The 13,029-nt window shown below is 43.6% G+C and overlaps 1 protein-coding gene across 1 annotated transcript; it reads left to right on the top strand.

Moving 5' to 3' along the window:
- The first annotated feature begins 3,051 nt into the window (after window positions 1-3,051).
- Window positions 3,052-12,091, top strand: LOC121823686 (uncharacterized). The gene is made up of 5 exons (XM_076554667.1): window positions 3,052-3,078; window positions 4,664-4,859; window positions 6,844-7,006; window positions 8,594-8,714; window positions 11,838-12,091. The coding sequence occupies exons 1-5, from the start codon at window positions 3,052-3,054 to the stop codon at window positions 11,841-11,843; spliced, it is 513 nt and encodes a 170-aa protein (XP_076410782.1). The 3' UTR covers window positions 11,844-12,091.
- The last annotated feature ends 938 nt before the right edge of the window (window positions 12,092-13,029 follow it).

The raw sequence follows: 13,029 nt of genomic DNA, 5'->3' as shown, positions 1-13,029 counted from the left end.
TACTTTTCCATGGTCCATGTTTGGTCCCTGACACATCCATCCATCCACACATCCATCCATCCATCCATCCATCCATCCATCCATCCATCCATCCATCCATCCATCCATCCATTCATCCATCTATCCATCCACCCATCCATCCATCTTCTCCTACAACTTCCTCTTTTATTTCTCCTTTTCTTGATCTTCCCTTATTCATGCAGGATATTATAATCATTTTTGCCTCCTTGAGTTTTTACAGGGCCTCAGAAAATGCTAATTATATCATAAAAATAAAAAAAAACTTTTCTCTGTAGGTTTTATTCTCCATATTTTCCCACCCCAAATCTTTGCAATCCCCATTTTTTCTGGTACTTGCTAAAATATGAGGTTCCTTAGATCTCTGACACTGTGACACTAAAAAATATTGTGTAAGAGTGCTTGTTAAAAAATGCATGTTGTGCTTAAAATGAGCCTAAAACCTACATCCAACAACTCGATACTTTAATAACTTGCAAACCCATCATCTTAGTTTGTTTCTTTATATGAAAAATGTAATTTACATACAAGAATTCAATGAGTTGAAATATTCAGTATTTATTAGTTCTCTACCATGAAGTTTACAAAAATGTTTTCTGACTAACTAAATTCTTGTCAAGAGGTAAAGTCTGTAGAGTTTTCTAAATAGAAATGGAAACTTGTACTCAAACCCAGAAAACAGAGTTAATCATAAGTCAGAAATTTTATGGAAGAGAAAAAAAATCAAGATCATATATGAAACTGCTGTATGTATTAAAATTCCTTAGGACAAAATTCATTGCACTTGTATACAATTAGAGTGTAATTCTTTGTTTAAAATAAAAGTGATAGAAGATGCACTTAATTTCAACCTATTATACAGAGAAAAGGAAAATCCATGCTAGAAATTGCATATGCTAGCCTTAAAATGGCCTGCAAAAAGAGCCTGTCTTAGTCAGGGAGTATTCTGTCTCTCAACTACTTGATACAAAATATTTTCAAAAGATCAATGAAACCTCCTGTCAAAGCTTGCCTCATGGGATTTTAGAGTATGAGAACAGATGAGATCAATCTGAGTGCAATAGAAGTGGGAAAGTAGGTGAGGCACTTACAAAAACTTCCTTGAAATATAGGCTATGTAATCTAATGAAATCTGAGAGGAATTATTTCCTGATGGACTGGCCCACAGGAAGCATTGGGGACGCTTGGTTATCACAAGCAGAGGTCTCTCACACACACTGGAAGATGATGAAGGAAGGATGGGGTTTTCCTGATAAAAATATATATGAGAGAAGCAGTGCTTTGCGGCCAATTCACTGAGCATGATAGAGCACTGGGCTGTGCTTACAAAAGAGGTCAAACATAAAATGGTTGATTCACCAGGGACTTCAGGACTGGTATTTGCCTTTAGTGCCTTTGCAGAGCTCCATGGGAGAATGTGAACTTGTAGAAACAACTAACATTTTAAGGAACAGGCCAAGTGTTGTGTAACAATTTTCCTTTGTATGACATGAAATACTTTTCTATTATTTTTGAGATTATAATTACATTATTTTCTCTTCTTTTTTATCCTTCTAAACCCTCACTACATTCCTCCTTGTTCTGTTTCTAATTTATGACCTCTATATTCATTAATTGTTGCTATGTTCATATACATATATATGTCCATGAAGATACACACACACACACACACACACACACACACACACACACACACACACACAAATGTATGTGTGTGTATCCATATAGTTATATATTTCTAAATGTAAAGCAATCATTCTGTATAGGTAGTATATATGTTTTCAGGACTGATCATCTATATTGAGTATCCATCTGGTGTGCTCTTCCCTGGGTAGGGCTATTTCCTTAAGTCTCAGAAAGTTCTGTGGAAAGAGAGGAGGTTCATAATACCCAGCAATTAAACTATGGCTGGGAAAGCTGAAACTTACAGGATTAACAAGGCCCTTCCACTCCCAAGGTTAAATAGGTGGTAACTAAGGAGAACTGAAGAAATGAGACCCTCTGTCTCATTCAGCAGCAAACAAGCCATGCAGAAACATTCAGAGTTCCAGTCTTCATGAGTCACCCATTCTAACGTGAGACTATGTGATGTCACACATTACCGTTATTCATACTCCTATAAGGAATCTCATACCTATACTCCTGTAATAACTTCAATAAACTCATTAATTTGAGGGAAAAAATTACACAGTCTTCCCCGTGAGGCAGACAGATGAAGAGGAACTGATAAGTAATACAAAAGCCAACTTCTGGTTTCCTTTTTATTTTCTGTTCTGAGACAAAGGCATAGTAGGCTGTGTCTTTACCAGCAGGCTGCTTCTTCCAGCTGTCTGGTTCAGAACAGATAGGTATGTTCACAGTCAGTCCTGAACATGGTCACCTGAAGCTGCAGATGATCACCCAGACTCACCCACAGTACCTAGTTTGGTTGTGTGATTGTTCCAGCCAGAGTCCAAGAGTTTCCAGCTTGGGTAAGCTATCTCTGGGGTTTTCTCCATCATGATCTTTCACCTCACTCTGCTTGTTTCTGGATGTTTGAACATTTAGAAATAGAAAAAAGGAGCTGGGCATAGTGATGCATGCCTTGATCTCAACCATTTGGGAAATGAGGAGGAGAATTGAAGAATGACTGCAGTGCAAGTTCCAGGAGAGCCTGTGTCTCAAAAAAAGTCATGTTAATTGTGCCACCATTCTCATGGCTGCTGAGGCCAGATTTGGGGAGTCAGAAGCGAGGCTGTATCCTGTGCAGCTGTGAATAAGCTTGAGGAGGCTGTCCCTTGGGTCACCTGAACCATGTAAAAAGGAGAAGAAACCCGCAGACCCCTGAGACACTCCCCTGCCTGTAGAAGACAGGAAAGTTGACATTCACAGAGGGGGAATCTCAAGCCTGAACTTTGAGAATTGGCTAGGCAAAGTCTTATCCCCCAGTTCATTTCCTGAACATGATCCAACTACCAAGAGTGGGCTGAGATGAACATTGTGGAAGGCAGGTGCTGTCGCCTGTTAGCTTGATCTCAGGGCATTTGGAAGACGATGAACCCTCCTCTGGATGGGACATCAGTGAGATAAGAGGCAGGACCATGCAGAAGGGGTTTCTGTCTTTGCTGGGTGAATAACTATATATCCTAGGCAGGGTATCTGTTCGTGGAAGTGTGATGTTTCACAATTGATTGTTAGAAAGTCCAAGCTGTCTGAGGTCTCAACTATACAGCTGACTCCAGGCCTCTTTCTAATTACTGGGATTTTCAGGCAATCCTTTATACTTTTCCATCTAGATCTACTGCCTCATCTCTGGATTCATGTGAGCATTCACACTCTCTCAGTATCTCCCCCCTCTATACCACCTCTCTCCTCTGATTTCTTTACACCCAATACTGTCATCTATGTTCTTAAAATAGTTTATATATCAGTTAAGGGCCATGCCTTACTCCCAAACTCCAGTATGTCCTCAACTTTTTGGTCTTCACAAGACTCTATTTAGAAATAAAGTTGAAAATCACATTTATTTGCTTAAAGTGTCAAAATCTGAAATGACACAGATCACCCAAAAGTTTCATCAGTCTTAGGTTGCAAGGATCATGCTTAGGTGTAGATTTTGGTTGGAGAACATGCATTCCATGCTGACCATGACCTGGCTTGGCTTTATAGTGATATCATAAGAAATGTGAGGTTTGGATATAACAAAGCTGTATGATGCAACAACTCTTGACTCTCTCACCTTGCCTGCCCTTCTCATGTTCTCCTAGTGGATCTTGTACCCAAAGCTAACAGTGCCACCTTTTCAAGAGCATGTGGATTGGAATAGGTGGCTCCAAAATTAGGCATTTGGCTTTTGTTTACTGGTTGAAGCACCATAGCAGTGATCAACATCATGTTCTACTCCATGGTTGTATGTCTGGTGTGTGTGTGTGTGTGTGTGTGTGTGTGTGTGTGTGTGTATGTGTGTGTTTATGTTTTATGTTTCACTCATGATGACTTTTCGTAGCCAATACTGAACTCTGACTTGCCACTACATTTTCCTCACTCTATGATTTCAAGGATTGGGTCATCATACTCTTTCCATGAATTGCTTGCTTTCAATATCTGGGAGCTCACTTGGTCTCAGTGGCTCCAACCAGACCTGTCTAGAGATAGTCACATCTTCACTAATGACCTCATAGCTTGAATGAGCTCTACTGACACTCTGGGGGAATCTTCATAACTAACTATGTGACTTCTTTTTGAGGCCACCAATCTCTACAAGTCTGAGGATCTTCTCTGGGGGATTGTTCACTTCAGTGTTCTCATCCCTACTACTTCCCACTGTCCTGACCAAATTTCTAAGCATCCTTTCTTTCTCAAATTATTGATTATGAATCTTAAGGAGGGGAAATTCCAACCCTGGACAGTGCATGCAAAGTGAGGTTTCAACTTCACTTAGATAAAGTTTCTAATGAATCAGAGGGCTAGATTTCTGGCTTTGGAAGGAGGATCTGCCTAAAGGCTTCCATTGTGAATTCAGAGGCTCCTGAAAATGGCACCTTGGATTCAAGTCACTTTTGGGTGAGGTATGTAACAGGGATGAAATAGCTATACCAGGTGACATCAGCACATGGACATTCTACTGTATCCTGGAGAGCCCTGGCATTCCATGTGATGTCACCAGTATTGTGGCAACACCAAATGTCATTGGGACATTGGTGCAGTGTCTGGTATTTCACCTACAGACATTCTGTCTAGACTGAACAGGATTCTTGGGAGACAGGATGGAGAGGATAGGGACACCAAAGAGAGGCAGAAGGAAGATGGCCTTCAGTCGCCATGCCACACATCAAGAAATAAATGGTTCTGGCGAAAGCACAGTGAGTCCTGGGAAAGGGATGGGGAGCTTCCTGAAGGAGGAAGGCTTGATCTGATCCGTCCAGGAGTGAGGCTAAGCAGGTGAGAGTTTCTGAGAAGCAAACTAAGCAAACTATGGGCCTATTTTAGTCCTCTGAATTCTTCAAGGGCAGAACAAAGTTGAGGATTTTCAAGGTTAGTTTGGCAGAGAGCCAGGGATCATCAAGGCTGCAGCTGTTCTGCTGAGGGCCCTCTGCTTTCACTCTGAGTGGGAAGGAAGCCCAGAGGGACTAAAGAGGTTTCAGTACCAGCCCTGCACTTCACCCACACTGGATGCCTTTTGGTGTGTGTCAATAATAACAAGGAGAGTAAAGTCCTCTGGCCAGAGCTAGAGATTCTCACATTTTAAATAACAACCCCTGGCAAGGCAGGAGCCACCAAGTATTGCTTCATGTCAGTGATCTATTAGGTCTCTGAGTTCCTTTCCTCTCACTAGCCAGTCATCTTCCCTCTATCTTGAGTGCAGGACTGGGACATCACTCATCCTGTAAGTATTTGTTCTTGGTGTCAGAGGGCTCACCTGTGGATGCCCAGTCCTTAGGTATTTTCAGTCACATCTTTCAATGGTTGATAACACCACTGCTAACATCCTGATGGATGGAATATATTCTGGTGAAGCTTTTGGCAAAAGTTTCATCATTACCTATATGATTTACCATTTTTCTGACAGGACCCACACAATCCTCCATCATCCCCATACATTGTAACTGCCCTGTGGGGCTTCTCTAATGTGTTTGTTCACCTTGTGGAACTGATCTTCCTTTCCCATTATCCTGAGCTAATTTCTTAGCATCCTTTATTTCTCATCTTATTAGTTAGCAATCTTCAGTATGAGAAGAGCCATTCCTGGGCAGTGTTTGGAAAATGAGTCTTGCCTTCCACACATAATGAACAATTGAATTAGAATGAACTAGATTCTAATGAATCAGTGAGATCTCTGGATGGGAATGACGTGCTGAAGGCCCTCCCCTGTCTCAGGGAAGGTGCTGGAAAGGGCAGCTTGGCTTTTGGTGAATTGGGGAAGAGTTTGCTATCAGATAGGTGACGACATTAGCAGTGACCCTAACTGTCCCTTCTCTGGAAATTCTATTGTATCCTGAGTGTCATTGGCATCTTTTGTGAAATCACCAGTGTTGTGGCAATGCCAAATGCCCTTGAGGCATGCATTAAGTGCTTACAGGGTTCACCAATTGACATGTTGGCAAAACCAAGCACACTGATTGGCATAGAAAGCTCTGGTTTTCTAAGCAGGAGTTGTTGCCAGAATAGGTCCTTCTCTTAATGGGGTTCAGTAGCTGTGATCATCTGAAGCAATGGGCCTATGCAGCTTATCTGGGTTGCTAAAGAGCAGATCCAAAGTGAAGGATTTCTGAGGGCAGAGGGCCAGGAAATGTCAGGGAAGCAGCTGCTGTGCTGGGACCTTTTTCAGTTCATTATGATAGCAAAGAATGCTAAAGGAGGCCCAGAAACAATAATGAGGTATCAGGGTAAGATGTTGCTGCACTTTATTCTCAGTGGATTTCTGTAGATTTCATGGATATCTGATATAAATACCAGGAAAGGAAACTTTCCATCCATGTAGTTAGGTCTGAGACATTCAGTTGCTTTTAGTCCTGCACACAGGTTATCAGGGCTGGGAGATGCAAAGCACCAGGCAGTCCAGGACTTTTTTGCATCACATCAGGTATCGGCTGACAATTCCAAACCAACATGACCTGCCTTGCTTATGCCTTTCAGGGACAGTGGGGCTGCAGTAGGGCCTGAGGCATATATCTATCCTTGACACATGGCTTATGGTCCCCAGTTTAAGGATATCTGCTCTGAATTTTGGGGCTTAACTGGGTGTCATTAATTTCTTCTTCCTCAAACCTCCTCTTGGGACTCCACATGATCTCTTGGCCCTATGCCATTCATCTGTACAAATTCACTGTGTTTATGTACCTACAGGGACTACTAGGAAGGCATCATCCACACCCTTCTTCCTCACTGAGCAGGAGCAGCAGCTGAACCTGGTGGATAAACTGACCCTTCAGCTACAGATGATGACCAATGAGAGGAATGAACTGCTTAAATTCCTGGCCCTATATAACAGCAATGAGTTGAACAACAGGTACTCATCATGCCCTTTTCTCTGGTGACTGTCGTGACCCTACTGTGTCCTGAGTGCATCTGAGAGGCAGAACCGAAGCTTGTATGAGTGAGATAGGACACAGGCTGTTCTGATTCTTCCAAATGAAAACTAGAGCCTGTGGCCTGAATCACAATCTACAGAGGGGCAGTAGGGTGTAAGATCACAACATGCATTTCAAGAGGCCCTGATAGGCATTGGCTTTTAGGAGATGCTCAGTGCTCTGAATTGATATCTATTTTTGCTTTTTGCTATGGGAGCAGCTTGAGTGGCCTGGTGGGCCTACTCAGTCCATCCGTGTGTGACCAGAAGGTCATCACCGCTCCTCTCAGCTTGTTCCTTATACTATGAGACAATGCCCAGTTACCTGTATTCTGAGCTGGAGATGCTGAAAACACAGCATGAGAAGGAGATGTCATATGTAAAGAAATTCCCCAAGGAGATCTGTGAGGCCTCGTACAAGTACAAGGAGCTGAATGAGCAGACCAACTCCTACCAGTGAGTCCTTAATTTAGATGGAAGTCCAAAAATTGGTAAGGATTGCTTCTGGTAGTCTGAAGTTTTCCCAGTCCTGCCTGACCCAGCTGCCAGAAGGAATCTGTCCCACCCACCTCCTGAAGCCAAATGGTCCCAAAGACACACACAGAGGCTTATATTACTTACAAACTGTATGGCCAATGGCTTAAGTTTCTTGCTAGCTAGCTCTATCACCTTAAATTATCCCATTTCTAATAAATCTATATTTTGCCACATGGCTACTGCATTGCCAGGCTGCTGGCATGTTGTCCCATGGGTGGCAGCTGGCATCTCCTCCACCTCTGACTTTCTTTTCTGTCTCTCCTGGATTTTTCCACCTGGTTCCATTCTGCCTTGCCATAGGCCAAAGCAGCTTACTTATTAACCAATGGGAGCAACACTTATTCACAGCATACAGAAGACATTGCACATCAGCTTCTCCCCTCCTTCACCTTTGAACAAAGTTGGGCTGTGATTTTAGCCTGTTTACCTCTTAGCAAGCAGCGTGCCTTAGAGCTCTTGGACTTTTGCCTCCTAAACTGAGTTCTCCTAAGAGTGAAGATCCTGAGAGCACCTCCCAACTTTTTCTTGTCAACTTCTGGAGCTTCTAGAGAGAAAACATGGTTTGCACCATGAATGTTTTCTGTGGCTCTGGCAGGAGCTTACAGAGCTGGTTTCTGTGGGAAACATGAATGGACTGTATTCCCATTGGGTCTTCTGTCTCCCTTAGAGCATGTTTTCCCTCTGCCTGCTCATGTTTCCCCAATACTGTGAACAGTTAAGCCCCAGGGTGTGTGTGGAGGAGGTTGGGGATCCAGTTTTCATAGGTACATGGATCCCTTTTGCTGTCAGGGTATTCAGAAGTAGTGTGAATCTTTCTGCAATTTGGCTATTCTCTGGGTTTGACCTGCACCTGAGTGATGCTGGCATGGCTAATGTAGGTTCCTGCCCAGGTTCACGAGAATGGGGACATGGGACCTTGCAGGAATGAAGGTATTAGGAGGCAGGAGGGGCAGATGGAGGTAGAGCTCATCATTTTTGGTGATATTTCAGCACCCTCTACAGTCAGCTCCCAAATGAATGGACTCAGCTAAAGGAAAATGTGAGCATGTTGAAAGAGGACAACAGAAAGCTGCAGGGGGAGCAGATTTTACTACAAGAGTCCTGCAAGGAGGTGAGGAGGCTCTGTGAGGAGGCTCATGAGAAGATCTATGACCTCTAGACAAAGCAGCAGCAGGTAGGGTGAAACAGCAGGGCCAAGCTGTCCACTTGTCTAATCACACACACACATATACACACACCCATGGAACCATCTTATGCACCTGACCCATGCAATGCAATAGTACATTTCTGTGATCATTCACAAGTCTTTCTGGGGAGTTAGTTTCTTAGAAGGCACTGAATGTGGCAAGGAAACCCTACTGCTCTGCTAGAAGCTGCAGTCCATTGAGGGAGACAGGTGAATCACTTATCACTCACCTACATGTCAGTATGGTAGGAGCGGTGTTATGATGGGAGTCACTTAGGGAGTACCACAGAGGTCTGAGTGAGTGAGGCCAAGGGTCTGGGTCTCATTTGCTTAGCAGAGGTCATATGAGATCAGAGGCAGAAACAGCATGGAGGGAGGAACATCCCCTACAAAAGCTAAATGACTGGGTCTCATGGACATCATTTTGGGTGTCATATGGCATTTTACCCTCTTGTTCCCAGACTGCCGTGGTGTTCTCTACTTGGCAAGCTCTTGGTTCTCACTGACAAAAATTAGTTAACAGTTTGTAAATACTATTTCCTGTGACTGGCATTGGCCAGTTCTCCCATCCTGGATCATACACTCAGAAGCTCACTGGATGACCAGAGGGGCAAGGGCTTATGACAGACAGGGGTCAGGGTGACAGATTTGGGATTTTAATGAATAATTTCTCCAACTGCACCAACATAGCCTGCAGAAGCACATCATGTTTCCCCAGGCATTTTAGTCTCAAAATGATGGAAAGCAGAACTGTGGGTCTCACTTGAAACAGCTAGTGTGAGGAGTTTAAATTCAACTGGTAATGCCATCCTCATTCAGTTGATGTCCTCCTTATTGCATTTTATTCACTTAAGATTTGAGGTGTGTGTGTGTGTGTGTGTGTGTGTGTGTGTGTGTGTGTGTGTGTGTGTGTTATATACATGCCTGAGGATGCTTACATTTGTGGGCTTGTTGGAAGGCCAGATGATGACATCAAGTGTCCTCTGTTGCTTTCTCCCTTATTCCCTTAGCCCGGGCCTCTCACTGAACCTGAAAATTTCTGTTCGGTAACCTGGATAGACACAGATCTTAGGATTTCCTGTCTCCTCACACTAGAGCTTCCTGTCTTTCCCTGTGTCATCTCATTGTTTAATGGATCATTTGGTCACATAGAGAACAGACTTGTTGCTGTCTCTTAATTTTTACACATTTTTATTACTTTTGAATTAATACATTTTGTAATAAATAAAAAATCAAACAATGGAGCTATTTTAAAAATAAAAAGTAGACTTCTTTTCTTTCATGGCATAGAAGTAATTTCCCAGGAAATGTCTGGTTTGTCTTACTGGCTTCACACATGGAACCTGACATTTTGATGCTCGCTCTAACATGTATATGGCTGTGTTGTTAGGAAATATTTTTCCTCATAGTTTGTTTTCTTTTGTTTTGTTTTTTGAGACAGGGTTTCTCTGTGTAGCTTTTCGCCTTTCCTGGAACTCGCTTTGGAGACCAGGCTGGCCTTGAACTCACAGAGATCCTCCTGCCTCTGCCTCTTGAGTGCTGGGATTAAAGGCGTGCACCACCACTGCCCAGCTCCTCCTCATAGTTTTATAGAGTGCTGTATTTCAGGAAAGTGCTGTGGGTGACCTAAGTAGCCTCCTACTGTCTGACCTGGGGCTATCTTCGTATAATATGCACCGTAATCTGGTCAAAAGTTGTTGGGTAATGACAATGGTGATTTCCATTCTCCAGTGCAATCAATGTCTTCTGTGTCAGAATCTGGGTAGGTTTAGTGAGGAGACTATGATGGGTCAACTTGGATCTATCAGGAGGCTTCATGTTCAGCCATCTTCCATGAGCACTTGGTCTTGTGTGGTCATACTCATTTGTGCAGAGGTTGTTATTTATCTGTACAATCAGTGAGTCTGCTATAAAAACTTCCCTAGGAGGGGAAACAAGTTCAGGCCAGGGCAGAAAAGTCTGGATGAGTCTACGAGGGTTGTAGACAACAGGGAGGACACATTACCTCTCCCTGTAGTAAAAAGGTGTTGCAAGATTCAAATATTCTCTCTTGCCTTTCTGGGATCAAGAAAGGTGTGTGTGTGTGTGTGTGTGTGTGTGTGTGTGTGTGTGTGTGTGTGTGTATGAGTGTTTGTCTGTGTGTTGTCTTATGTGTTTCTTTGGGGTATGAGAATATGTGTTTGAGCTCTATGTGTATGTTCACTCACTCATGGAACAATGGAACATCTTTAAGAATGATGGAGAGAGACTTTAATGAGAAAGTACTGTGCCTAATCTGGTTAGTACCACTTTGCATCAGTCAAAGAATAGAAGGATCTGCCCATCACTCTGCATGTCCACACAGCTAACTACAACAAAAGAGAAAACTGATGGAGGCTAAAAGTTTTTCAGGTATTTGTAGCAGAATAATTTATCTGCAAAGAAATCCTTTGGAGAAGGCCTATATACAATTATTCAGAATGTGGAATGCAGACTCCAGAGGTCCATTGATTCCAGAATGTAAAGTAGCTGTCCACAGGCTGGCTTTCTGTACTGTTTATCAGTTTCTCATGAGAAGATTTACTCTGGTTATAAAACAGAGGAGGAGTTGACAAGTTAATCCCATGCAGGGGTCTGGGCTGTAGGATTAATCAGAGCCTTCTCTGCATTGCTGTGTAGGCTCCACTAGAGGGCAGGCATAGAGTTTTCCAGGAGGTTCACATTCACCTGGTATCTAATCAAGGCCAGGTACATCTTCCCTGACCTGTGCCTCAGACCTTCTCATACTGATATTTCTCCAAAATGATGTCTTTGGACTGTTGGAGAAATATGCTGTTTTTTTCTAATCCAGCACAGTGTGTATTTTCCAGTTCAACTTCTAGCAGTTTTTAAAAGTTGAGAAAAAAATCCAACCCAGGTGCTCTCTGACCCTTTTCCCTTGGGGAAGCAGGGAATGAACTCAGCTGAGAGGTAATGCTCAATTGTCTAGCTGAGTAGATGTAGTGGGGTCTCAAAAGCTGACATGGCAGGTCCCCCCAGGCTTGTGCCCCAGCTGCCTTTCTCCCCTAGGTTTGAAAACCTCCAGCAGGAACTGGAGCAGACCACAGCCCAGGATGAGAGCCTCCTGCAGATGGAGCTGCTGAAGCAGAAACACTATGTCTCAGGCAATTCAGCCACCATTGAGCCCCATCCCCAGCAGCCAGGGTGTTCATGGGGTGTGTTTCCTTCCTTAACTTTTGTTTACTAGGGATGAATAGGCCCTGATTTTTCATGCCAGTGGCACAACAGAACTGTTTCTAAATCATATTTTCTTTACTGATTTTCCCCGACAGCACCTGTTAAGAAGACTGGGAAGGCTGGAAGAAGCCAGAGACACCTCAAAGGCATGACATTCTACACTCCAGATTCAAGGCCTCTTCAGAAAATGCTACCTCTTTTCAGCTTTGAACTCACTAGTGATGCAAATATCAACCTACCATCAGGCAATCCAGCCACAATGTCATGCATATCTGTTGGCTCACTATCCCCAGAGAAAAGTTTGTATCAGAAATAAGTCTACTCTTCCCTGCCTCACTTGAGATGGCTTGAGTTGAGTTCCCTGTCATGACTTGTAACAGATAAACTTTGCTTTTGCATTCTGGTATGCTTGTCCTTGGTGGTCTCTCTGGGGGTTACGATCTGGGCACAACATTTGGTGCTCATTCCGGGATCCCCAGAGACCCCCCGCCGGGACCCCTAAGAGCTCCAGAGGTCCATGTGCACCGATCGGTAAGAGCGCTCTCTGTCTTATGTCTGTCCTGTATATGTCTCTCTCTTGTTACTTTAGTTTTGTACTGGTCGACCGATTTGTACTTTTACAGACACCGATTTGTACTTTTGCAGGCTCTCACTGGGACAGATGTGTCTGGACAGTGATCCTGAGAGGGGAAGAGGGACGCCTCCTTCCCTGATTTGGGCGAGGACCCCCTGGTCCTGAGCCATTTGGGCAAGGGACCCTCTGGTCCTGAGCCATTTGAGGCCACCTCAGAGGTGACCATTTGGTTTGGGTATCTCCCCCGGCCCCAGGAGGGAGTGCCGACTTGTACTTTGTCCTGGGAAATTGTTGGTGTCTTTTTGTATCTTGTTTTGATTGTGGCTTTGTTGTTTTCTCTCTTTGTTGGTTTTCATTGAAGACTTTCTCACCCCTAGACTTAACCAGCCACTGCTGCTTCAGAGACCCAGGGTGCCACTGAGAGGGCAAGGCAGTCTGTGAACATCACAG

Source organism: Peromyscus maniculatus, chromosome 18, assembly GCF_049852395.1.
Source record: "Peromyscus maniculatus bairdii isolate BWxNUB_F1_BW_parent chromosome 18, HU_Pman_BW_mat_3.1, whole genome shotgun sequence".
NCBI classification, from domain to species: domain Eukaryota; kingdom Metazoa; phylum Chordata; class Mammalia; order Rodentia; family Cricetidae; genus Peromyscus; species Peromyscus maniculatus.
This window is presented reverse-complemented; position numbering and strand designations above follow the sequence as displayed.